Genomic DNA, 25,626 nt, shown 5'->3' with positions numbered 1-25,626 from the left:
ATGTTCTGAATATAGATAGCCCTCCACTTACAAACGTTTGTTTAGCAAACGTCGAAAGTTACGACGGTGCTGTAAAACGTCCAGTCCTTGCACTTATAACCAGTCCTCACATTTACGACCATCACAACACCCCCCCCCCCCCATAGTCACGTCATCTCAATTAGGCGCTTTGGCAACCAGATTATTATTATTATTATTATTATTATTATTATTATTATTTATTATTATTAATTTTATTTATTTTATTTCTATAAAATAAAAAGCTTGCATTTGCAAATAGTTGTGGTGTCTTATAATCACATGATCACAATATGCGATCTTTTATAACAAGTTTTCAGCAACAAAAAAAAAAGGAAAAATCGGTCCGTACTTATGATGGTGCGTTCGCTTAATGACCGCCATAAAAACAGTCGTAAAATTGGCTCTGGCGTGGCTTCCAACTGCAACGACTTAGGACGGAAATTCTGGTCCCAATTGTGGTCGTACGTCGAGGACTACCTGTAGCTGTGGGGGAACGGGGGACATAAAACAGCCTCCTCCCAATTCTAGGCCATTCGGAGAAAGAATAATCACATGGGGAAGGAAGCGTTTTCGTGAAAAATCCTCTTTATAACCCCCTCGAAGACGATAACACAAAAGCACTCAACACAATTCACTTATTTCCCCCCCCCCCCGCCGCACACCGTACAAAAATAACAAAAAGTACCTGAATCCCAATTTGCGTTGGGTAAATTCCTGAGTTTCTCGGAGGAGGAAAGAGTAAAATATTGTCAATATTCTTGGCAAGATATTTGAATATTTGACATAGTAAAAATTCTCTTTAACTCTGCTGTTTAGTCCTGGTTGCGAGCTCGCTCTGAAAATACTAAAACAAAAGAAAAAAAATAACAACACACAGCCATCATTAATGTAACTTTCGAGTCCTTTGGGAAACGTTTTTCTTCTCTGGGGAAAGTTCTCACTCCATCATTTTCATAATTGCTCTCCAAGTCTTTATGGATGCCTGGACTCCAATAAGGGCCTTCACGTCCCCCGTAGAATGTAGACAGCACATTCAGGAAGTCAGCTGCTCCTTGGAGGAAGGAAGGCCTTGGTGTTGTGGCCCGCCAGCGGCCAGCGGAACTGGTGGCAAACTCAGACAGTGAGGAGGTTGGGGAGGAACGTGGGCCAGTCCTGAAGTCTGGGGAAGGCTCTGCGTCGGAGGCAGAGAGGGGGCCAGGGCCGTCTGACAGTTGTCAGCTGCCTTTGGAGTCGGACATCAGTGGGGCAAAGAAACAGCTGGAGTCTGTTCCCAATGTGATCTGCCAGGAGAAGGGAACAGCTAAAGAACAAGGGTCGACTCAGGAGTAAAGCCACAGGTGGACGATGAATGGCCCCTCCCATAGGGAATAAAAGAGGAGCGAAAGGGGAGTGGAGTTTGCAGGAGGCAATTAGTCCGCTTAATTGGTTCGTGACTCTCTGAGAGTCCTTGCCAAGTTTTGAAGATATCGGCCTGGCAGCTCTCCAAGCCAGATGAGGTCTGTGAGTGTAAATTCTCCCTTGAAAGATTTTGCTGGATGTGAATGAGAGGAATTCACAGTCACTTAATAAAAAGGGTTTTGGGTTTTTTTTGTCGGGACAAGGAGTCTGCTTCGTGCTCTTGGGGGAAGCCTAGTCAGAACACTTGGTAGGAGAAACATCAGAGGGCTTCATGGCCCCCCGTCAACTTGTGGAAGAGCTCTTCGTTCAGCGTCTGGCTTCGGTCAGCTGTCCGAGTGGACAGGAAAATGTAACCCCCGATGTATTCGTGGACCGTCTTGCAGCCGGCGGAGATGCAGCTGAAAGCGACGTTGATGTGCTCGTCGAATTCGATGGCCACCTGAGGAAAAGCAACAGAGGAAGGTGGGTTTTTTCCAAACAGTTGGCGTCAGGCGTAAAAGACCAGAAGGTGCAATCAAACCGCTTTATTGCTAAGAGCCTGTGCGCAGGAATCTTCTCAATTTTAACAATCGGCATTTGCTTGGAAGTAAGTAAGGCGACTTAAGGCTCTTGAGTAAGGCCATAGTTTTCCAAGTTGCAGTGGATGGCTGTGAAAGTTGGACCATAAGGAAGGCACCGAGTGCCTTTGGCACTGAGTGCCAAAAAGGTCACATGGAAACATCTCACATTTGCGCTCGTCGGGGCCATGCTCCGGAAAAGCCAAACTTCCGGGTTCTAGCTCGCATGTGCGCCCGACAATGCAGCTGGTGCTCGAGTCAGACAATGAGGAGGCTGGAGAAGATGTGGTGCCAGAGGCGGGGATTCAGCTAGGGCCTTCAGAACCTCTTGAAGCTCCCATAAGTGAAGAGGACAAAGAGAAGGAGCCTCTTCTCGATGTACGGGCACGCAGAGCTGCCAAAAGGCAGGAGTGGCTCCTCAGGAGGAGGTCTCCTCGAGAGTAAAGCTTGGGGTTACTCCCTTAGCCTATTTAAGGAGGAACGCCAACTGAAACAATTTGCAGGGAACAACTTCGTTCACATACTTTTGTGTCTTGTCTTGTTTATCTTATCAGCTTCCTGCAAATTGCTTCTGGGCATTCTGCCAACCACAGTAAGCTTTCAATTATTATTCTTTGAATTCTTGGCGGCTGTTAATGCAATTAATTAACAGCCGTTGTTGTAAAAGACTGGGTTATTCAGTAAACTAAGGTTTGAACGGAATTTGTGTCTGCTGCGTTCTTTGGGGTCCGTCGCTGGGGCAGAACAAATGGTCAGTAAACAAACTCGTAAGTCAAAGACTACCGTAGTCCCTGAATATCAGCCATTGTTTCTGGGACAAGCCACACGAACAGAGTTCAAATCCTCCCTTCCTTCAGCGTGGACTCACCTGGCGAATGTCCCAATTGACGTTCCACTGACGCATGTTGCTGTACCGCCACGTCTTCACCACGTCCCCGACGGCGAGGTCAATCCGGATCAGGCGGTTGTTGGCGATCCCCAAGATTTCGTCTTTCCTGCTGCCTTTGAACCTGCGTGCGAAACCCAGGAGCCCACTTCCCATCAGGAGACGCTTTCTGGTTCAAAAGCTAAAACTGGGCTTAGCTTCTGTGTGGGTTTTGTTTTTCTCTAAAGCCACCAAGAGCCAAACCTCTGGCCTTACTTAAGCTACAAGGCACCAAACATCTGGGCCGTGTTATCTTTAAGGATAAAATCAATGCTCGGACCGAGCCACCGGGAACCTTGGTCAAACAGGCAAATGGCACTCAGGGATGGATGGATTTTCCAAGAAAAATGGTTGCCCCAAGGTGTAAGGTAAAGGTAAATGTTCCCCTCACACCTATGTGCTAGTTGTTCCTGACTCTAGGGGGCGGTGCTCATCCCCGTTTCAAAGCCGAAGAGCCAGACCTCTGCTGATGGCCTGTCTGTCTCCCATTCCTTTTCCCCAAACTCTGACACTGCTCAAAGGGCCACACCCACCTTCTCGGGAACAGAATGCAGGGGAAAGAAATGGAGCCGTTTCCTTACCTGACCACGAAGTACGAGATGCCGAAGTCAGGGAGGGACTGCCAGGCTTGGATGAATTTCATCTTGGCTTCCGTCAGGGAGTGCTGAGAGACATTCTGATAGGCCTCGAGGATGCGGGGAGTTAACTGCAAACATTTGCAAACAAAAGAAAGATCAGAGAGAAATAGATGGAAGGCGTCGAGTCCCTCTTTCTACCTGCACTCTATGGAATCTTCCATAACAACAGAAAAATGCACTGGAATAAAGAAGGGGGGGGGAAAATACACATATATGGAAATGTATTGTGTGCTCGAGGTCAACTCGCAAAGCATTCCTGGCTGCTCTCAAGTTGCCATAGGCAAGAGGGATGGGAAAACAAACTTGCAGCTACAGCGAAGCAGCACGGCAACCAAAAAACAAAAGCACATTCCAGACATATCTCTGTCAAGGCTGTCTCCTGGGGTTACCTACAGCGACTGGAGGGGAGTGATCTCTACAACCCGGGAAATTGTTCTGTTGGTGAATGTGACTGATGACATACCCTGTGGGGGGGGGACAGGGTCATGATTGGGGCGTAAATTATGTGGGGTCAGAGTTGGCTTCACTTGGACATGAAATTCCTAATGAATAACTGGATTTCTTGTAGCCCTCAACTTATGACCAGAATTTCCGTTGCTATTACAAGCCTCCAAAGGAGAGTTGGCCACATTCTGATTTATCTGATATCATGAATGGGATGTAAAGTGAGGAGGAAGAGGAGAAGGAAGCGACAATGGTCACGATAAGGACGACTTCAACTTGGATTTCTCTTCAATTCTATTTACCACTCCGAGAACTGGTTGGCTCCAACTGCCCTGTTCATTTCCCATGATCCTGACGCAGCCTCCCTCCAGGGCATTGTGGGAAATTACAACGGCCGCCTGGAGGACGAACGATACCTGCTTAGGTTTGAACTTCTTCTGGTAGCGAGGAGACACCAGCCATTGCGTCCCTTCCGTCTCTGCTGTGAGGGACATTTCCGGATTGGTCTTCTGCAACTTCAGGAAGGAGAGAATGTTCTCCTTCTCGGCTTGGTAGGACGCGTCCGCCATGGTCTTCCCTTTCGCTGCCAAACGGCAGCCGGCCATCCAACTAGCGTATTGCTGCTCCTGGTTAAGGACAAGGGAGAGAAAGGTCCTTCAACCATTCCTACAGCCTTTATAAATACAAGCTCTCCAGCTGCATGGTCTCCACCCATGGTGGTTCTACTATAGTTGAAGTCCCGAAGCTCCGGCTTCTGAGATACTTTCAGTTAGATCTTTTATTTGAGGTCCAACGTGGAACCAAGGTTGGGCCCAGCAGTCCACCCAAGGTCCTTGCCCAACTCTCATTCCAAACTTGGCTTCCTTCCTTCCTTCCCTCCCTCCCGTCTTTGTCTCACTTACATCCGAACATCTCAGGTGTATTTCGCTCATTCCATCAGGAGAAGGGACCAGTAACTTGATGCAGAATTTCTGGCCAGAGATGTTGACATCTGGCACCACTTCACAGCCTGGGTGAAAGAGAGAGAGAGAGAGAGTAGAACTCTTCAGGCGCAATAAAACTGTTTTGAACACGACATAGCCTGTGGTCCCACCAGCCCCAATTTTTTAAGTGATCTGAGTCCGGTTTGAAATGCTCCCGGTTTGGACCGGATTGCCTGATCTGGTAGCGATGGCGGCGGGTGGTTCGGAGAATCGGTAGCAAAAATCCCTGCGCCCCTACCCCCATGCCCAACTGAACTGCGCGATCACCAGAGGCTTTTTTTTTTTTTACTTTTAAAAGCTTTTTTTCTACAACCTCTTTGGCCGAAAAAATGCTTTTAAAAGTAAAAAAAAAAGCCTCTGACGATCAGGCAACTCAGCTGGGATCGTCAGGGGCTTTTAAAAGCATTTTTTTCTACAACCTCTTGGGCCGAAGAGGTTGTAAAAAAAAATGCTTTTAAAAGCCTCTGATGATCCCAGCTGAGTTGCCTGATCGTCAGAGGCTTTTCAAAGCATTTTTTCGGCTGAAGAGGTTGTAGAAAAAAATGATTTTAAAAGTAAAATAAAGCCTCTGACGATCAGGCAACTCAGCTGGGATCATCAGAGGCTTTTAAAAGCATTTTTTTTACAATCTCTTCGGCCCAAGAGGTTGTAGAAAAAAATGCTTTTAAAAGCCCCTGACGATCCCAGCTGAGTTGCCTGATCGACAGAGGCTTTTCAAAGCATTAGAAAAAAATGCTTTTAAAAGTTAAAAAAAAAAAAGTTGGCTACGCCCACCCAGTCACATTATACCCTCCCCCCACCAAGCCACCCCCACAGAACCGGTAGTAACAAATTTTACATTTCACCACTGGTCCGAACTCCTTAAAGTTTCTGCTACCGGAATACCACCTCTGATCTTGGGTCTCATTTTCCATGGTTGTCCATGGCATCTTGACTGGAATTGAGAAGCTTATTTGGACACCTTCGTTTAGAAATGATCCGCTCTGGGAACATGGTCTAACTCTGGCTGAGGACCAACAGGTTCTTCTCCAGATCCTTTTCAGCCAACGAACTACAGGTTGCAACCGAGACCATTGCGATGCGAGTAGCCATTGGATTCCGCCATCTTTTCCTTGATATGATGATCGACTCACCTTTCAGGTTGAGCTGTTGGACAGGTTCTCCCAACGCCTCTTCTGGGCTCTTGTAATACGAGATGGTCGTTTCTTTGAAAGTCACCCAATACTGCTTATAACCTTTCAGAGTCAGCTTGCGGGGCCTGGGAGGAATAAAGAGAGGTGAACAAAAATAGCTGGAGAATCACAGAGTTGTGGAGTTGAAGGCATCTCCAAGGATCATCTACCCCAATTCTTTGGCATGCAGGAAAAACCAGTTCAACCATCCTCCAGAAGTGGATGTCCAAACTTTTCTTATAACTTTTGGAAACAGAGATTCCAAAACTACTATAAGCAGTGTTTCTCAACCTTGGCAAACTTTAGGACGTATGGATTTCGACTCCCAGAATTGCCCACGCTGGCATGCCAGCTGGGGAATTCTGGGTATTGAAGTCCACACATCTTCAGAAGTTTTAAGAAAAACAACCATCCTCTTCCTCCATCCTAGCTTTCTCTGTACAGTTCAGAGCACTGCTCTACATCCCCAATCTTATGTTGGGTGAGGAGGATGGGTGTGTTAATACAACACCTTACTGTTGTGGTGTTCGCCAGCAGCCTGCAGAGCTGGCAGTGGAGTCGGACAGCGATGAGGCTGAGGAAGAACACGGACCAGTCCTGGAGGCTGGGGAAGGCCCGGATGAGGACTCTGCGTCAGAGGCATAGATGGGGCCGGGGCCATCGGGGAGTGATGTGTGGACTCTGGAGCCTCCAGAGGCTGACCGCAGAGAGGCAGAGGAACAGGAGGAGCCTGTTCCTATTGCACGCATGAGAAGAGCTGCCAGAAGGCAGGAGCAGCTAAAGCAGAGAGGACGACTCGGGAGTAAGGCCAAGAGATGATTGGCCCCTCCCAGAAGGCTTAAAAGACCAGCAACGGCTCTTGGGCTCTTTGTCGGAAAACAACGTTGATAGTCTTGCTGCACTTATCTCTTGTCGGCGTCTTCTGCTTTTTGAACTTTTGCCAAGAGAAGCCTTTGGCAGTTTGCCTAATTCTACCAAGGTTGGTGATTAGACTGAAGAATTTGTGTTATGAAGAGTTTGTTATAATTTAGTTTGGACTACGCTGAGAATGAGTTAATTCTCAGCTGCTCTAATAAAGTCTGTTTTGGAACTGTTTGCGTCGATTACTACCTACTTGTGCTTGGGTCACAACACTTACAATGACGCGTGCTTGGGAGAACCTCTGCTTTTGCTCAGTTCTTTAAGACCGGCTGCGAACAACCAGCGTGGCATTAAAAAGAAAACTAGCCAGGTAAATTTAAAAGGACTAACCTGAAGATTCGGAGGTGATCCTTCAGCTCTGGGATGGCTGTCAGACTGTCCTAAAGAGGAGGCCAGAGGGAAAGAGACAAAAAAAAAGATTATTGTATTTCTGGGCTACTTTAAAGCAGTGTTTCCCCAACCTTAAACAATTTTAAGATCCGTGGACTTCAACTCCCAGAATCCCCCAAATAAGCCATGATTCTTGATTAGGGTTTGACTAATCCTGGATTGTTGCAACAATTATATGTTAGATTAGGTAAAGGTAAAGGTTCCCCTCGCACATAGGTGCTAGTTATTCCTGACTCTAGGGGGTGGTGTTCATCTCCGTTTCAAAGCCGAAGAGCCAGCGCTGTCCGAAGACGTCTCCGTGGTCATGTGGCCGGCATGACTCAACGCCAAAGGCGCACGGAACGCTGTTCCCTTCCCACCAAAGGTGGTCCCTGTTTTTCTACTTGCATTTTTTACCTGCTTTCGAACTGCTAGGTTGGCAGAAGCTGGGACAAGTCACGGGAGGTCACCCCGTTATGCGGCTCTCGGGATTCGAACCGCTGAACTGCCGGCCTTTCGATCGACAAGCTCAGCGTCTTAGCCGCTGAGCCACCGCATCCCTTTTATACTTTAGATTGGGGTGGACAAACTATAGTCCCTTTACGACCTGGGGACTTCAACTCCCAGAATTTATATTATATTTATTTACATTTACATATTATATGTATTATTAATATATACATTTATACCTTATCTAATCTAGTTATATACACTTTCTTTGTTTTTCTATATGTTTGTGCTATGAAGATGGGAGATCTCAAAATAGACAAATAAAATACAAGTAGTCCTTGACTTACAACCATTCGTTTAGTGACTGTTCCAAGTTACAACGGCCCTGAAGAAAGGGACTTAGGACCATTTTTCACACTTACGACCGTTGCAGCATCTCCATGGTCACTTGATCAAAATTCAAACGTTTGGCCACCGACTCATATTTATGACGGTTGCAGTGTATCGGGGAGTCGCATGATCCCGTTTTGCGACCTTCTGACAAGCAAAGTCAGTGTGGAAGCCAGATTCGCTTCACAACCATGTTAATAGCTGCAGGGACTCACTTAATAACTGTGGCAAGGAAGGTTGTAAAATGGGGCAAAACTCACTTAGCAACTGTCTCACTTAGCGAGGGAAAGTTTGGGCTCAGTTGTGGTTGCATTGCTGAGGGCTTCCTGTAAAATCTTGGTCCTTACCAAAACATTCGGAGTTGGGGCTGACCCTTCCAGTTTGACCTCCAAGTTAGCCAAAGCTTTGTCTAAATCATCCAGGCCGGATTCGCTGGACTGCTCCACAGGGGTGGCGTTCAAGGACAGCTGGTTGATGTGATACTAGGACAGAGCACAGATGATGCTTAGGCCCATTGCAGATTTTCCAGCCCTAAGGCATGGGATAATTATTATTAAACGGCACTGTCAACTCGCAAAGCATCCCTGGCCTGCTCTCGAGTTGCCATACGCAAGAGGGATGGGAAACCGACGAAGCAGCATGGCAGCCAAAAAAACAGAAGCACATTCCAGACATATCTCTCTCAAGGCTGTCTCCCAGGGTTACCCACAGCAGCCAGAGGGGAGCGATCTCTACAACCCACAAAATTGCTCTGTTGGCTAATGTGATTGATGACACACCCTGGGGAGAGCGGAGGGGGGGGAAACAGGGTCATGATTCAGGCGTAAATTACGTGGGGTCAAAGTTGGCTTCGCTTGGAACCTGCCGACATGAAGCTCCTATAAATAACTGGATTTCTTTTGAAGCTTGGCTCGAGGCTCTTGATTTAATTAGGGCACATTTTTGGGGGTGGGGGTGGGGGGGGTTTCTGTATTACTTGTAAGGCAGCGAAGACGATCATCTCTTCCTCTGTGCAATCGGTCTCTTCCAGCAGTACCGACCAGCGGGCTTGTTCGTACATCTGGTTGATCCGGACAACGTCGTACTGCAAGGAAGGGAGGAAGCTTGGTGAGACAAAGCAGCAATTTAAGCTTTAAGGGGGGGTTGGACTAGATGACCTCCAAGGTCCCTTCCCACTTTGTTACTGTTACTGTTCACCTCTGTTGCAGATGCCAGCAAATCAGAAGCTTGTCTTCCTCTCAAGGGAGCACCCTGAACTCTAGGACAGAAGTACGTATTAAGTACGTATTAAAATTACGGTAGGGGTAGGAGAGAGTATTTGTAGCTTAAGTGTTGAATCGTGGGGTCCTTGGTGCATTCTGAGCTTGGTGATTTTCTTGAAGACGTTTCGTTACCAAACTAGGTAAAATCATCAGTGCTAGAATGGGTATTGTGGAGAGGAGGAGGAGAAGAAGGACTGCAAGGTCCTTGGTGCTCTCAAGTGTTTTATTATCAACATCATCAGTGCTAGAAGGGAATGGGGATTGTGGAGTGGAAGAGAAAGAGAATGTTCTGTCCCCCTTCCTCACACAGGCAAACATAATACCAAGCACGCCTGCCAATATTTTATTAGGTAAACAGATTAGAATTCTTGGCAGGCCAAGGTTTTGGCAGCAAACTGCCGAATGCCTGCCAAGACCGTTTTCACTCCCATAAAGCAGAAGAGGACTTATCTTCAGTCCGTTCCAGGAGCAACAAATTATCCACGAGACAAAGAGTTTAGTCAATGTTCAGTCCAAAATATATCCAAGCCGAATTTCAGAGATCACGATGTGACTTTCAGGGTTTAACTTTGTCCGTCACAAAGCCTGAAGAGCAATCCCACCCACTTTTATTCCTGGTGGGGCGTGGCTCAGTGACTCAGCTCAATCTCTGGCCCTCCCACGCCTCTTCTGTTGCTGCGCATGCCTCTCCCTCTGACGCTGCCTGGGATCAAGCCAGGATTCATCATCCTCGCTCCCTATCAATGGGTGCTCCGATATGCCTTCCTCCTGGCACATCCCAGGCTGTTCCTCCTGGCCTTCGGAGGGAACCTGAGGCATTGCCAGAAAGGAGGGTCCTGGAGAGGGAGGCCTTGTCAGTTCCTCCCCATCACCTTCTGAGTCCTCTTCCTCTGTTAGGACAGGCTCGGGAGTCGGGATCACAACAGAGAAGGAGGAGGACTGTAGGACCCTTAGAGCTTGGTTGTTTTCTTGAAGACGTTGCATTACCAAGCTAAGTAACATCATCAATGCTAGTAGGGAGTACGGTGGGGAAAGGAGGAGGAGGAGGAGGACGACGACTGCGTGGTACCTGGTGGTCTCTGACTTTGGTTGTTTTCTTACAGAGATTTCATTATCAAACTAGGCAGGGGTGAAATCCAGCAGGTTCTGACGAACCGGTAGCGGAAATTTTGAGTAGTTTGGAGAACCGGCAAATATCATCTCTGGCTAGTCCCAGAGTGAGGTGGGAGTGGATATTTTGCAATATCCTTGCCCCAGGAGCGGGGAGGGAATGGGGATTTAGCAGTATCCTTTCCCTGCCACACCCACCAAGCCACGCCCACCGAACCGGTAGTAAAAAAAATTTGAATTTCACCACTGAAACTGGGTAATATTATCAGTGCTACTAGGCAGAATCTCACAACCAAGAATCAAACAATACCCCAAGGAAGCAACTACCAACTTACTCAGACAAAGAAACTTAACAGTAAACAGCAGCCCAAATCCAGGAATCCCAAAAAGTCCATTTCACACCAAAACTGTCAGGACCAGCCACATATATAAAAACAGAGACCGTGAAGTCCAGGCCTTAAAAAAGAGAACTATAATCTTCTTTTCCAAACACAGCCTCGTTTTAATTTTTTTTTACATTTCACGCAAACGGAAGGGAAACCCGCTTCCCACGTGGGCAGGAAATAAAAACCATTTGCAGTTCCGTAAAGCAGCTTCGGGAGTTGTTCGTATTACTTCAACACCGTTGAAGCCCCGTGCTTTCTGTTCTCTTTCGAAAAGATGTTTGCGCTAAATATATATATATATATATATATTTCCCCCCCCCCCCCACTTTGAGACGTGCCTCATGCCCTTCCCTGGCAACCGAGAGAGAAATGTTGACAAAAATCACACCTTAATTTGACTGTGGGAAATAATCTAGAAACGGGCAGGAAATTTTGAAAGCGCTGTTTTTAAAGTAAGCCGCACCCCCACCCACACACCAAGTTGCCACACAGGTGGGCCTTTCCCTTTCGGCAATGCAGAAGTCCAGAACAAAACGTAAGGAACATATTTTATATGCTTTCCTGCCTTCTAGCCATGAGGACTAGAAACTTTGGCTTGCAAAGTATCCCCTTGTGCTTGTCTGATCCGTGACTTGAGTGGGGATTGTTTGATCCCGAATGGTTGTAACAACGATCAGTAGTGGAATTCAGATTTTTTTTTTTTTTACTATTGGTTCTGTGGGCGTGGCTTGGTGGGCATGGAGGGGAAGGATACTGCAAAATCTCCATTCCCACCCCACTCCTGTGGGAAGGATATTGCAAAATCTCCATTCCCAGCCCACTCTAGGGGAAGGATACTGCAAAATCTCCATTCCCTCCCTACTCCAGGGGAAGGATACTGCAAAAATCTCCATTCCCACCCCACTCCTGTGGGAAGGATATTGCAAAATCTCCATTCCCAGCCCACTCTAGGGGAAGGATACTGCAAAATCTCCATTCCCTCCCTACTCCAGGGGAAGGATACTGCAAAAATCTCCATTCCCACCCCACTCCAGGGGAAGGATACTGCAAAATCCCCATTCCCACCCCACTCTAGGGGAAGGATACTGCAAAATCTCCATTCCCACCCCACTCCTGTGGGAAGAATACTGCAAAATCTCCATTCCCACCCCACTCTAGGGGAAGGATACTGCAAAATCTCCATTCCCACCCCACTCCTGTGGGAAGGATATTGCAAAATCTCCATTCCCACCCCACTCCTGTGGGAAGGATACTGCAAAATCTCCATCCCCCCCCCCCACTCCAGGGGAAGGATACTGCAAAATCTCCATTCTTTCCCCATTCCTCGGCGAAGGATACTGCAAAATCCCCATTCCCACCCCATTCCAGGGGAGAATACTGCAAAATCCCCATTCCCTCCCCACTCCTGGGGGGAGGATATTGCAAAATCTCCATTCCCACCTAACTTTGGGTCCAGCCAGAGGTGGTATTTGACGGTTCTCCGAACTACTCAAAATTTCCGCTACGGGTTCTCCAGAACCTGCTGGATTTTACCCCTGACAACAATTATACCTTCGATCAGGGGAGGGCAACGATGACCCCCTTTACGACCATGCTGGCTCAGGAATTCAGGGAGTTGAAGTCCACAAGTCGTAAAGGAGCCACAGTTGCCCACCTCTGCCTTAAATAAAAGCAGAAAGTGGAGGAATATACATTTGAAGTTCCCTAAAATAAGTAAAAAAAAAACAAAAAAACCCATATTATGCGCCTGAAGATGTTCACCTTTGGCTCCAGATCAAAAAAGCTGTAATACTTAAAGCGCAGCCATAAACACTCCTGTTCTTTTACTTCTTGTTGTAGCAAAGTGCGGGACGAATCCAGCCATCTACAAAAAAAAAGAGGAGGAAAAATGAAGAATTGGCTAATGTAAGTCCAGGCAGTTCTTGATTTACGATCACAGTTGAGCTCGACATTTCCGTGGGAGGAGATGGGTGATAGGAACGATGAGAAGATTAATAGTAGTGCAGACTTAGTGACTAGTTTGACAGTGTTGAGGGAATTATTTGTTTAGCAGAGTGATGGCGTTCGGGAAAAAACTGTCCTTGTGTTTAGTTGTGCAGTGGATGGAAACTAATTAAGGAGAGAAGAAACTTAGAACTAAGGAGGAATTTCCTGACAGTGAGAACAATTAATCAGTGGAACAGCCTGCCACCAGAAGTTGTAAATGCTCCAATACTGGAAGTTTTTAAGAAGAGATTGGATAACCCTTTGTCTGAAGTGGTATATAGAGTTTCCTGCCTAAGCAGGGGGTTGGACTAGAAGACCTCCAAGGTCCCTTCCAACTCTGTTATTCTATTCTATTCTTACCTGCTGTTGATCTTGGTCTTTTCCACAAGGGATCCCGGCCGGTGCATTCGGACAATCTGCTCGGGGGTCAGGCTAGTCTGGCTGACCGACAGCATCCGATAGCAGGCCTCGGTTTCAGCACTGTCTGAGAAGTGAGCAGGCATCCCACGGAAAGTCTGTTGCTCTGCGCCTGGAATGACGAGGGGATTGAGAGAGAGAGAGAGAGAGAGAGAGAGAGAGAGAGAGAGAGAGAGAGAGAGAGAGAGAGAGAGAGAGAGAGAGAGAGAGAGAAAGGGAGAAAGGGTTAGGTATCAATGTCCATCCCCAGTTAATCCTTGGTTCAAGCAAATATAAGCAGTCCTCGACTTACGACAGTTCATTTAGTGGATTGTTCAAAGTTACAACCGCACTGGAAAAAAGTGACTTGTGACTCTTTTTCCCTCACTTATGACCATTGTAATCGCGGGATCAAAATTCGGATGCTTCAGACGCACTGCAGGGGTTAAGTTAGTACAGCTAGTCCTCAACTTATGGCCGCAAATGCGCCCAACATTTACATTGTTTAAGTGAGAAATCCGTTAAGTGAGTTTGGCCCCATTTTTAAGATTTTTTCCCACCACCTTTGTTAAGGGAAGTTCTGCAGTTCTTCAATCAGTCACACGGTTGTTAAGTGAATCTGGCATCCCCATTGACCCAGAAGGTCCTAAAAAGGGATCACGTAACTCTGGGACACTGCAACCATCATAAATGTGAGTCTGTTGTCAAGCATCCAAATATAAATCCCGTGACCATATGCTACAGTGTGAAAAAGTCCTTTTTTTCAGTGCCGTCGTAACTCCAAATGGTCACTAAATGAACTGTTGTAAGTCGAGGACTACCTATAACACAGTTGTTAAATGAATCTGCTTTCCCTATTGACTTTGTTCATCAAAAGGTCGCAAAAGGGGACACCACAACCATCATCAATGGCCAAGCATTTCAATTTTGATCTCTTGGCCATGGGGGATGCTGCAATGGTCCTAAGTGTGAAAAAACGGTCCTAAGTCACTGTTGTCACTTGGAACGGTCACTAAATGAATGTCGCAAGCCGAGGACTGCCTCTATATGTGTGCACACGCAAAGTTGTGACGCCCTCACTTGCTGGCAGCCGGACGCTGGTGAGGTCATAACTCCGAGCCGTGGTCTCCTCTTTCTCCTTCTGCTTCCGTTTGTCCTTCTCTTCGGGTGCCCGCAGCAAGGACAGCTCTTCTGGGTGACGGATGGCTACAATGGGAAGTTAGCAAGAAGTTAGGCCCCCCCCTCAAAAACCCCCTCAGATCTGTTCCCAGACCCCAAACTAATCATGGTTGGAGACAGGCAGGGTTCGAATGTGAAGGGAAATGGCTGGTTTATCTGTTTCCTAATCCGGGGTCTCCAACCTTGGCAACTTCAAGCCTGGCGGACTTCAACTCCCAGAATTCCCCAGGCAACTTTAAGCCCGGCGGACTTCCACTCCCAGAATTCCCCAGCCAATTTTAAGCCCAGCGGACATCAACTCCCAGAATTCCCCAGGCAACTTTAAGCCCGGCGGACTTCCACTCTCAGAATTCTCCAGCCAACTTTAAGCCCGGCAGACGTCAACTCCCAGAATTCCCCAGCCAACTTTAAGCCAAGCGGACGTCAACTCCCAGAATTCCCCAGCCAAATTTAAGCCCGGCGGACTTCACCTCCCAGAATTCCCCAGGCAACTTTAAGCCCGGCGGACATCAACTCCCAGAATTCCCCAGGCAACTTTAAGCCCGGCGGACATCAACTCCCAGAATTCCCCAGCCAAATTTAAGCCCGGCGGACTTCACCTCCCAGAATTCCCCAGGCAACTTTAAGCCCGGTGGACATCAACTCCCAGAATTCCCCAGGCAACTTTAAGCCCGGCGGACTTCAACTCCCAGAATTCCCCAGGCAACTTTAAGCCCGGCGGACTTCAACTCCCAGCCAGAGGTGGTATTTGCCGGTTCTCCGAACTACTCAAAATTTCCACTACCGGTTCTCCAGAACCTGTCAGAACCTGCTGGATTTCACCCCAGTTAAAAGATACTACTACTACTACTACTACTAAGTAATAGTGTAAAGTCCCTTTTTATGGTCTGGGGTTGCTTTAAACCACTTGCTAAGCCATAGGTTGTAATTGGGCAGCTGCGATTCCCATCTCTACCCGATGCCTTCCTTTCAGTGCCAACCCCGAAGCTTTGGACGATGTTTCCCTACTCACCGAGTAGCCTGCAAAGATCGCACACGGTGCGGAAGACGGGCTGGGCAAAATTGGCTCTGACTCGGACGCTACAACGGTTGGGCAGGAAAAGCAGCACCGGTTTATGCTGGGGAGTAAAGTGCAGTTTGGCGTCGGCCAGGATCCCATATTTATCCAGGCTCCAGTTCGTCTTCAAGAGCCAAATTTTCTTCTGCTCCCACCACAAGGCGTGATCCGACCAATCCTTCTGGAGTTCTGGAGAACGGAGACAGAAAAGAAAATCCATTAGATTGGGAAAGCAACAGGGAGCAAGTCAAGGAAGGGGTTTGATCAGTAAGTAAAGGTAAAGGTTCCCCTCGCACCTATGTGCTAGTCATTCCCAACTCTAGGGGGCAGTGCTCATCTCCGTTTCAAAGCCGAGGAGCCAGCGCTGTCCAAAGACGTCTCCGTGGTCATGTGGCCGGCATGATTCAACGCCAAAGGCGCACAGAACACTGTTCCCTTCCCACCAAAGGTGGTCCCTATTTTTCTACTTGCTTTTTTACCTGCTTTCGAACTGCTAGGTTGGCAGAAGCTGGGACAAGTCACGGGAGCTCACCCTGTTACGTGGCACTAGGGATTTGAACCTCTGAACTGCCGATCGACAAGCTGGGACAAGTAATCCTGCTTCCCTTTCGCCTCTCAGCTCCAATCCAGGAGCCTTCAAGCAGTTGCATTCACGACAAACCATTTTATACCCAATTTATATTTGCTGACAAAGAAATAAAGGGAAGCTAGTATAGATCTATTTCAAGCTCTTTAGTTCGAATTCGAACTTGTAAGGCTATGGCTAGCTGATGAGAGCTAAAGAGCTTGAAATAGATCTATACTAGTCTCCCTTTATTTCTTTGTCAGCAAATATAAATTGGGTATAAAATGGTTTGTCGGGAATGTGACTGCTTGAGGGCTCCTGGGTTGGAGTTGAAAGGGCAGGATGCTGCCTCCCATATTGGGGTAGACCAGGTGCTTCAATAGAAACACACACACACACACACACACACACACACACACACACACACACACACACATTTCTCTTTAGCCAGGTTCTTCCTATGTAAACCAAGATTTTTTAAAAAGAAATACACATAAAGGCCTACGAAAAGAAAAGAACATACACACACATATATATTTGTTTGTTTTCTTCAAATACAGGGAAGAAACTGATGAGGGTGTGGCTAACTGATGAGGACTAATTAGTCCGAAATAGATCTATATTAGTCTCCCAAAAGGCAGTAAACTGCTTATTTGCGTCTGATAAAGCTTCGAACTAGTGAATGGGATTTCACTGAGCTATGGCTGCATTTTGAAAATCTTGGTTTACGTAGGAAAATACCTGGCTGAGGAGAAATACATACATATATACATATACATATACATATACATATACATATACATATACATATACATATACATATACATACACATACATACATACATACATACATACATACATACATACATACATATATATATATATATATATATATATATATATATATACATATATATATATACACAGAGCATAGTGATTTCCGAGTCAGATTTCCCAGCTTTGTGCCTTCCCAGTAGGCGAGAACTCCCAAGATTGTCCGTTCACCCAGTTATTAGCTGAAGACGATGAGGGAGAAATATTTTTTTTCTCTCTCTTCGCGAGAGAGGAACAAGTAACCTGCAAGAGTTTGTCCTGTTGGGTTTCCCCCCCCCTCTTTCCGTTCAAAGACTGTTAAAATAGATGCCCAAAATTAAGGAACTGCTGGAAATAATTTACTTCCGGGCCTGGTTATCGTTTTCCAGGGTGTAAATGAATAGTATCTGCCCCTGTGGTTTCAGGACAATATTTTCCATGGCTTATCTGGAGAATGCAGGGGTCCCTTAAGGAGGAAAGGAGAGGGAGACCACAATCCTCAAGCTGAGTCACAGCCCTCCCCCCCCCCCCGGCGCAGTCCTCCATTTTCCTTTCCTTCCGTGCTTTTGTGGATGTTTTAGCTAGGAGGAAAATTTGAGGGTTTTGCAGGATTTCCCTTGAGGTGGGCTTCTTTCAGTCAATGGGAAAACCCTACGGTATAACATAGGCAGACCTCGCCTAACGACTGTTCAAAGTTACGACAGACACCCCTCCTCCCCCCCCCTTACGATCCAGTTGCCAAGCGCCCAAATTTGGTTCACATAATTGGGGAATTGCTGCAGTTGTTGGAAATTGCAAGGAACAGTCGTAAAGTCAGTGCTGTGGTAACTCCAAACGGTCATTAAACAGACGATGGGTAAGTTGAGGATTATATGTATGTACACTGTTTGCTTAATTTTGAGGGGTCCCTGGTGCTCTCTCTGAACTTGGATGTTTTTTCTTGCAGACATTTCTTGACCCAACAGGGTAACATCATCAGTGCTAGAAGGAAGTGGGGGTTTGCTACAAATCATCCTTCTAGCACTGATGATGTTACCTAGTTGGGTCAAGAAACTTCTGCAGGAAAACCACCAAGCTCAGAGACCATTAAGGACCCCACAGTTGTCGACTTCTTCCTCCCCTCCTCCTCCTCCTCTTCCTCCTCCCCCCCTTTTCCTTCTCCACAATCCCCACTTCCTTCTAGGACTGATGATGTTACTTAGTTGGGTTAAGAAACGTTTGCAGGAAAACTACCAAGCTCAGAGAGTCGTCACCATCCTCCTTCCCCCGTCTAGCACTTTTCAACCCTGAGTTGCAAATATTCTCCTTTATTGGTACTTACTCAATTTGTCTGCAATCTGTAACATGATGCCTCCTATATGCAGGCTCCCGGACACTCGGAGTGTGATGGGCTCCGCCTCAGGTCCCAGGTCCTCCACGAAGACCCTGAGTTCCCAGGAGTCATCAATATACTCTCCGCTCGCTGTTTTTATGCCAGCCATGGTGATCCTTAATGGAGAGAAGAATGACGGATGAAGAGGTAATGGGGGAAAAAACCAGATCTCTGATGCGTCAGCCTGAAGCAGTCTTTCCCAATCTCTGCTGCTTTACGGTATGTGGACTTCAACTCCCAGAATTCCAGCATGTTGGCTGTGGAATTCTGGGAATGGAATTCTACTCACCTTATAGCAGGCTGGATGGGGAATTCTGGGAGTTAAAAGTCCACCATCTTAAAGCAGGCTGGCTGGGGAATTCTGGGGGTTGAAGTCCACCCATCTTAAAGCAAGCCGGCTGGGGAATTCTGGGAGTTGAAGTCCATCCATCTTAAAGCAGGCTGGCTGGGGAATTCTGGGGGTTGAAGTCCACCCATCTTAAAGCAAGCCGGCTGGGGAATTCTGGGAGTTGAAGTCCATCCATCTTAAACCATGCCGGCTGGGGAATTCTGGGAGTTGAAATCCACCCATCTTAAAGCCTGCTGACTGGGGAATTCTGGGGATTGAAATCCACCCATCTTAAAGCAAGCCAGCTAGGGAATTCTGGGAGTTGAAGTCCACCCATCTTAAAGTTACCAAGATTGAGAAACACTGGCCTAGTGGCCCAGGTATCTAATTCAGCTCCAGGGGGAAAAAAAGAGTCCATAAATTCCCTCCTCCGCTAAATTCCTGCGTTGCACAAACCAGAAGGGTCTGTAGCCAACTTAAAGGAAATGCGGGATCCTTGGTGCTCTCTGAGCTTTTGTATTTTTCCTGCAAGGCGCTTCATGAACAAAACTAGGTAAAATCATCAGCAAACCACTCCTCCCTTCTAGCACTGGTTGCGTTACCTAGTTTGGTAATGAAATGTCTTCAAGAAAAACCCCCAAGCTCAGAGAGCACCAAGGAGCCCTCATTTCAAAAATAATAGTGTTGGAAGGGACCTCAGAGGTCTTCTAGTCCAACCCCCTTCAAGCAGGAGACCCTACGCCATTTCAGACAGAACGGCGGTGTCCAATCTCTTCTTAAAAACCTCCAGTGTTTTCAACCAGGAGCTAAGAAACAATCCATCAGTTAAAGCAAATGAACAAACAGCTACCTTGTTTCCCCGAAAATAAGACCAGGTCTTATATTAATTTATGCTCCAAAAGACGCATTAGGGCTTATTTTCTGGTTAGGTCTTATTTTTTTGGGGGGGGGAACTACGGTACTAAATGCATCCATCTGGCTGACAATCTTAACTGGGGCTTATTTTGGGGCTTATATTACGAGCATCCTGAAAAATCATGCTAGGTGGCTCAGTGGCTAAGACACTGAGCTTGTCGATCAGAAAGGTCGGCCATTCGGTGGTTCGAATCCCTAGTGTGTAAGGAGGGGGTTGGACTAGATGACCTCCAAGGTCCCTTCTGACTCTATTACTGTTACTGATTTTCCAGTTGGGTCCTTTTTTCCGGTGGAACGGGGTAGCAAGAGTATCCTCCCAACACATAGCATCCTAATACAGCTTCTCCAGGTAGGGCTTCACTCAAAATACCCCAGATCCGAAAGCTAACCCAGCAGCTCATCCTGTTGGCACCTCCAGACCGCTACACCGCCAGTCCCTGCCGTGTGAAAACAATGCCAAACCTCTCTGCCAAGCTTGCCTTGGGAGATTCCCTCCTGTGGGCAATTTAAAAAAATGTTTTTAAGGCTGACTCAAGGTTGACTCAGCCTTCCATCCTTTCTAAGGTAGGTGAAATGAGGAGCCAGACTATGGGGGCAATAAGCTGACTTTGTATAAATATGCAAAAGGATGAAGGCTATTGCTTAACGCATTGTAAGCCGCCCTGAGTCTCCGGAGAAGGGCGGCATATAAATTAAAGCAAAAAAAATAATAATGGCCAAATCTTTTGTCTTGATTTGGGAACCTGCCACAGGTTCCCGCTGGAATCCATCTGGATTACCCCAAAGTGTCAAACCTCTGTGATGAATGGCGATTCGGGGGCTTGTTGGGTTTTTAACCGATGGACCGAGCATTGTTTTCTCCCATCAAGGAGTTAAAATCCAGGAAAGCGTCTTGCGGGAAGTGACTCAGAAGTCTGCATTCTGTATTAGTCACTTGTATGTGGCTTAGGTGTGCCTTTGACTAAATACACCCACTTCGCTTTGTGTACCTACTACATACCTCCCCCCTCATCTACTTCAAGACAGACTTTCCGCTCCCTGAGATTATGTACAATTATGGCCCACCGAACAGGAGCCCCGCGCATCGTAGAAAATGTTCATTGAGTTCGCAAGATGGCTGCCACGGCGAATTATATTTGCTAAAGGTCTAAAAAGGTCCTTTAGTGTTTTGAGCATCTTCCTTGCTCAGTAACCCTCCCGAGGCTTCTGAAGTTTGGAAAGCAGTACTAATACATCTTTATAGTTTATTTCACATAATTCTACAATTCTTGTACTGTGAAGATCTCTACCATATTTCATTTCCATATTTTTTTATCCAACCATTGATAAAATAGGTCCCATATCTTTTAGTATTGTTTATCTTCTTGTTCTCTAATTTCAAATGTCAATTTGCTCATTTCAGCACATTCCATTATTTTCTTAATAACTTCATCCTGCATTGGGATTTTCTCATTTTTCCAATTTTTAGCAAACACAATTCTAGCCGCTGTTAATACATTGACAATCAGATATCTCAACTCTCTATTATATATTTCAGGTACAATCCCCAATAAAAAAATCTCTGGTTTAAAATCTATGTGTATTAGTATCAGGTAGATTTAGGAGGATGAAATGAATGTTATAATAAAAATTAACTCAAATCTTAGAATATTTTGAATAATAATGAGGGAAGAAATAAATGATTAATGAGGATAATAATATATAGATATATATTAGGTTGATGATATGAGAATTTAGGTAGACTGCAAATTGTAAGCTTTGAATTTGGTGAAGATGCACAAAATTCCATCAAAATTCCAGTGTAACCAACCGACACACTGTTTGCAATTGAAGATGGTTTTATGTATGTTTGTTTTTTAAAAAAAATAATTCAAAAAAAAAGTTTGGAAAGCAGCTCCCTTCCTTTTGCCAGCCCTCCCAAGATTGGGGCATCTGGAAGGTAAGGTGCTCCTGAAGATGGAGGCTCTGTTAGAAGGCAGCGGAGAGGATTTGGAAATAGAAGCATTGGTCCATCTGCGGGGCCTTCCTCCCCAAGGACCTTCAGAAAACAGGCAAGGATGGTGCGTAAGGCAGCAAGGAAATCCTTCTCTTTCTCTCTTGCCGATTTAAAAAAATCCAGAAATGTAGTGTGATAAATTTTCTCCCCGGCTGTTTTTGAGTTTGCAAGGAGCATCATATGTGGCACCCCACAAAGGAAGGTGTGCTAGAAAGGATGGTAGGATGGAAACCTAGTTTTCAAAAGAGAAACAAACTTTGGAAAGGAAAAAAAAAATGTAGAACTTACCTTCCCCACTTCGGTCTCCCCCCTGAAGTTTTTTCCAAGATCTCCCCAGCTGGATTTGAAAACACGTCCCTGGGGAAGCACCACCGCTGGCCTTTTGTTCTACCCCGCCTCTCCCTGCAGGTCTTTCCCCGATGAAGGGCGTCTTCTTTGCACCCCACCCCCCCCTTGCAACTTCCTCCCTGCTGCCTCGGAAAAAACGGTGACACACACAAAAGCAGTTTGCAGCCCCGGAGGCTTTGAGTAAAATCTTGCAAATTTTGCAAATCCAGCGCCGTTTACACACCTCCCGAGGCATCCCTGACGGGCGAAAGGAGGATTTATGCTTGCTATTTTCTGAGAAATGCCCAAGTTACCAAGAAATGCATTTTAAAATATATACAGTATATATGTATATTAAAAAAAAGAGACCGGGATGTGCGAATTCCAATGTTAGAAAAAGGAAATTCTGCTTTTTGAATATCATTTCCTGTGTTCTCTTTCCCGGCTTTCTCCTTCTGGGAGACAGGCCGTTCTCGACTTACGACCATTGGTGTAGCAACGGTTCGAAGTTGTGACGGCACTGAAAAAAAATACCACGGTCTTACGACCGGTTTCTTGCACTTAACCGTCACAGACGATCAAAATCCAGATGCTTGACCAACCGCTTCCTTTCGTGACCATTCAGTGACAACGGCACTGAAAAAAAGTGACTGAAGATAGTTTTTCACACTTAACAACCGTTGCAATGGTCCGCTTGGCAACGGGCTCATATTTATGACGGTTGCAGTGTCCGACCTGGGGCACAGGTGAGATTCACTTACCTTCCTTATCGGTTTGCAAATGTGAAATCTTCGCTCGCACGCCAGTGGTGGGTTGCTCCTGGTTCGATCCGGTTCTATAGAACCGGTAGTAAAACTGGCGGGAGGCTCCGCCCACCCATCATGATGTCATCACGGGTGATCTGCGCATGCGCAGAAGTGTGCGGGCGGGGTTCTGTTGCAAACCGGTAGTAAAGGTATGTAGAATCCACCCGTCAAACATGCCACCTGTATGCATGCATAGTCGCGCTTTACATCCGGCGGGTGGAGCCTACTGCAGTCGCCGCTACCAGTTTGCGCGAACCAGAGAGAACCGGCTGAATCCCACCACTGTCCTGGGATCACGTGATTCCCCCTTTGCAACCTTCCGACAAGCGAAGTCAATGGGGATGCCCCTTAACAACCAGGTTAACAAACTTAAAACAACTGCAGTGACTCACTTAACGGTGGCGAGAAAAGGTCGTAAAATGGGGGCAGAACTCACTTAACAAATGTCTCGCTTAGCCGCATCAATTTTGGGGCCATAAGTCGAGGACTTGCAACTGGTTATATCTGTCTACGATCTAGAAACCGGGTTTTTTTTAAAAAAAAAAATTTAAAAAAGAAGTTTTTCAGGATGCAAAAGCTTCAGAAAAGATCCCACTTCTGAACTTGTTCACACATTTCGGAGGAGGAGGGGAAAAAATAGCTCATGGCTTTCACATCTGATTGATGCGTCGTTTCACCTTCCGTCCTCAGCTTTTCTCGATGACTTTTTCATCTAGATAACGAACAACGGCGGAAACCTCTTATTCCCCCCCCCCTTTCTTTTTTTTCCCCTTTTTGCATGTAGCAAGAGGAAAAGACAACCCAGTTAAGCTTTGGATGTGCGATAGGATGCCGAGGTTTGAAAAAAACAAAAAAAATAATACACCACCACCAAGCTATCCTTAAAAGGGCCAGGAGCAGGGGTGAAATGCTCCCGGTTTGGACTGGATCGCCCGATCCGGTAATGATGGCGGCGGGTGATTCGGAGAACCGGTAGCAAACATCTGTGCCCCCCATGCCCAGCTGAGCCGCGCGCGATCATCAGGTTTTTTTTAAAGCATTTTTTCTACCCCCTCTTCGAAATGCTTTTAAAAGCTAAAAAATGTACATTTACAATATGTGCATCAGAAATAAAAACAGAAAACTTTTTTTAAAAAAAAAAAATACAAAACCATCATATATAAAAATGGGGGTTCTTTTTGTGGTACGGGTTCGTGGAAATTTTGATCCTTTTGCAATCCGTTTCAGGCGTCTGTCATGGGTCAGCTGGGCCCTACTTCTGTGTTGCAAGGGGGTGGGGTGGGGGTGGGGGTGCGCGTTCCCTCGCTCGACTTCCTTCTTTTCAAACCCAAAAACCAGTTTGCCCGTTTACAAGCTTAGCTCAGTCCTTTTGAGACGCTGGATTAAATATACATATGTATTCCCAATTTTACCTCTTATCTCTAGCGCTCTTATTTTTTTCCTTAAATTAAACCAAACCCTATTAGCTGGGACCCTCTATCCCTGTTACTTTTATAGCCTTTGAACTCATCTCTTTTTAACTTAGCCAGCATTGTTAGTTCAACCTTACCGAACGGAGGGGGGCAAAAGAAGGGTTTTGTTTGAGCCAACTTCTTCTCTTGACGAAGATCACGCATCGAGTTTTGGACATGTTTTCTTTGCTCCTTCCCGACGGGGGCTTACAAATCGTGGTTTAAAACAGTTTGGTTAAAAAAAAACTTGATAAACCCACCGGTTTGCCATAGCTACCGGTTTTATAATGTGAGTTAAGCAGGATCATTTTTTCCCCGCTTCCGTTTCCTCTTTTTTTTTGGGGGGGGGGGAGGAAAAGGGTCATACGGTTACTGCGTGATCGCTCGCTCGCTCGGCCACAGGATGGGTGGATCTGGCCCTCGCCTTCAACCCTCCCTGTCGCAACTGGGGTTTTCTTTAGCTGACTATGAGGGATGGGCAGAGAAGTGGTGCAAAAAAAAAAAAAAAAAAAAAAAGGATCCATAACTGCTTCTGATGGAAACGTGGGCAGGCGTGGAACACGTGGATTTTTGTGGGTCGAGATTGCCCCATTTGGGTTGTGTCTGTTGAGAGACGCCTGTCTCTTACCCTGGCCGCCTCGAGGGCAAGGAAAACAAATTCTTAAGAAGGGGGGAAAGCGATTGCAAAACTGAGCCAGTTTGATTGAGCGGTTAAAAAAGGCACCAGGTTGGAAACTGGGCGACAGTAAGTTCTAGTTCCGCGTTAGCTATGAAAGCCGGCTGGGTGACTTTGGGCCAATCGCCAGGCGACGGTGAGTTCTAGTCCCACCGTAGGCATAAAAGCCAGTGGGAGACTTTGGGCCAATCACCAGGAGACGGTGAATTCTAGTCCCGCCTTAGGCATGAAAACTGGTTGGGTGACTTTGGGCCAATCACCCGGAGACGGTGAGTTCTAGTCCTGCCTTAAGCATGAAAGCCAATTGGTTGGCCGTCACCCAGTTTAGCTCCACTGCGCATGCGCCTCCCGCCAGCCAGCTGGTTTTCAGGATGCGCAGGGGACGGGGCACATGCGGGAGACATGTGCACATGCACGGGGTGTGTGTGTATGTGGAGCGTGGGGCAGTGTGCGGTGTGAACCCCCCACAGCCCGTTTTTGGGCCCAGGAGGCTCCCAGGAGTGTCCACATGGCATGTTTTGGATGCCAGGTAAGTGCAGGGCCCGCGCAGAGCCTGGGGAGGATGAAAAACAGGCCTTCTGGAAGTCTGGAAACGGGTCTGTTTCCAGCCTCCGGAGGCCGGGGAGGCCATTTTTGCCCTCCAGAGGCTGGAGAAAAGTCTCTGGTGCCTGGGGAGGGCGAAAAACGGGCCTTCCTGAAGTCGCGCTTTTGGCACACGAAGAGAAAAAGGTTA

General features: G+C 46.7%; 1 protein-coding gene across 1 annotated transcript; it reads right to left on the bottom strand.

Moving 5' to 3' along the window:
• Positions 1-588: 588 nt before the first annotated feature.
• On the bottom strand, positions 589-22,001 carry FERMT3 (FERM domain containing kindlin 3). The gene is made up of 15 exons (XM_070950870.1): positions 21,922-22,001; positions 18,344-18,510; positions 15,600-15,833; positions 14,489-14,614; positions 13,373-13,541; positions 12,788-12,890; positions 9,245-9,352; positions 8,616-8,750; positions 7,390-7,439; positions 6,100-6,224; positions 4,886-4,992; positions 4,400-4,609; positions 3,483-3,607; positions 2,845-2,986; positions 589-1,858 (listed from the first exon to the last, which is right to left on the bottom strand). Exons 2-15 carry the CDS (start codon positions 18,501-18,503, stop codon positions 1,679-1,681), a joined length of 1,974 nt encoding a protein of 657 aa, XP_070806971.1. The 5' UTR covers positions 18,504-18,510; positions 21,922-22,001; the 3' UTR covers positions 589-1,678.
• Positions 22,002-25,626: the final 3,625 nt, after the last annotated feature.

The sequence above is a fragment of the Pituophis catenifer genome, unplaced genomic scaffold, assembly GCF_029215685.1.
Source record: "Pituophis catenifer annectens isolate HBS135680 unplaced genomic scaffold, rPitCat1.0.hap2 SCAF_10, whole genome shotgun sequence".
Lineage (NCBI taxonomy): Eukaryota > Metazoa > Chordata > Lepidosauria > Squamata > Colubridae > Pituophis > Pituophis catenifer.
Note: the sequence above shows the minus strand (reverse complement) of the source record. Positions and strands in the feature narration are given on the sequence as shown.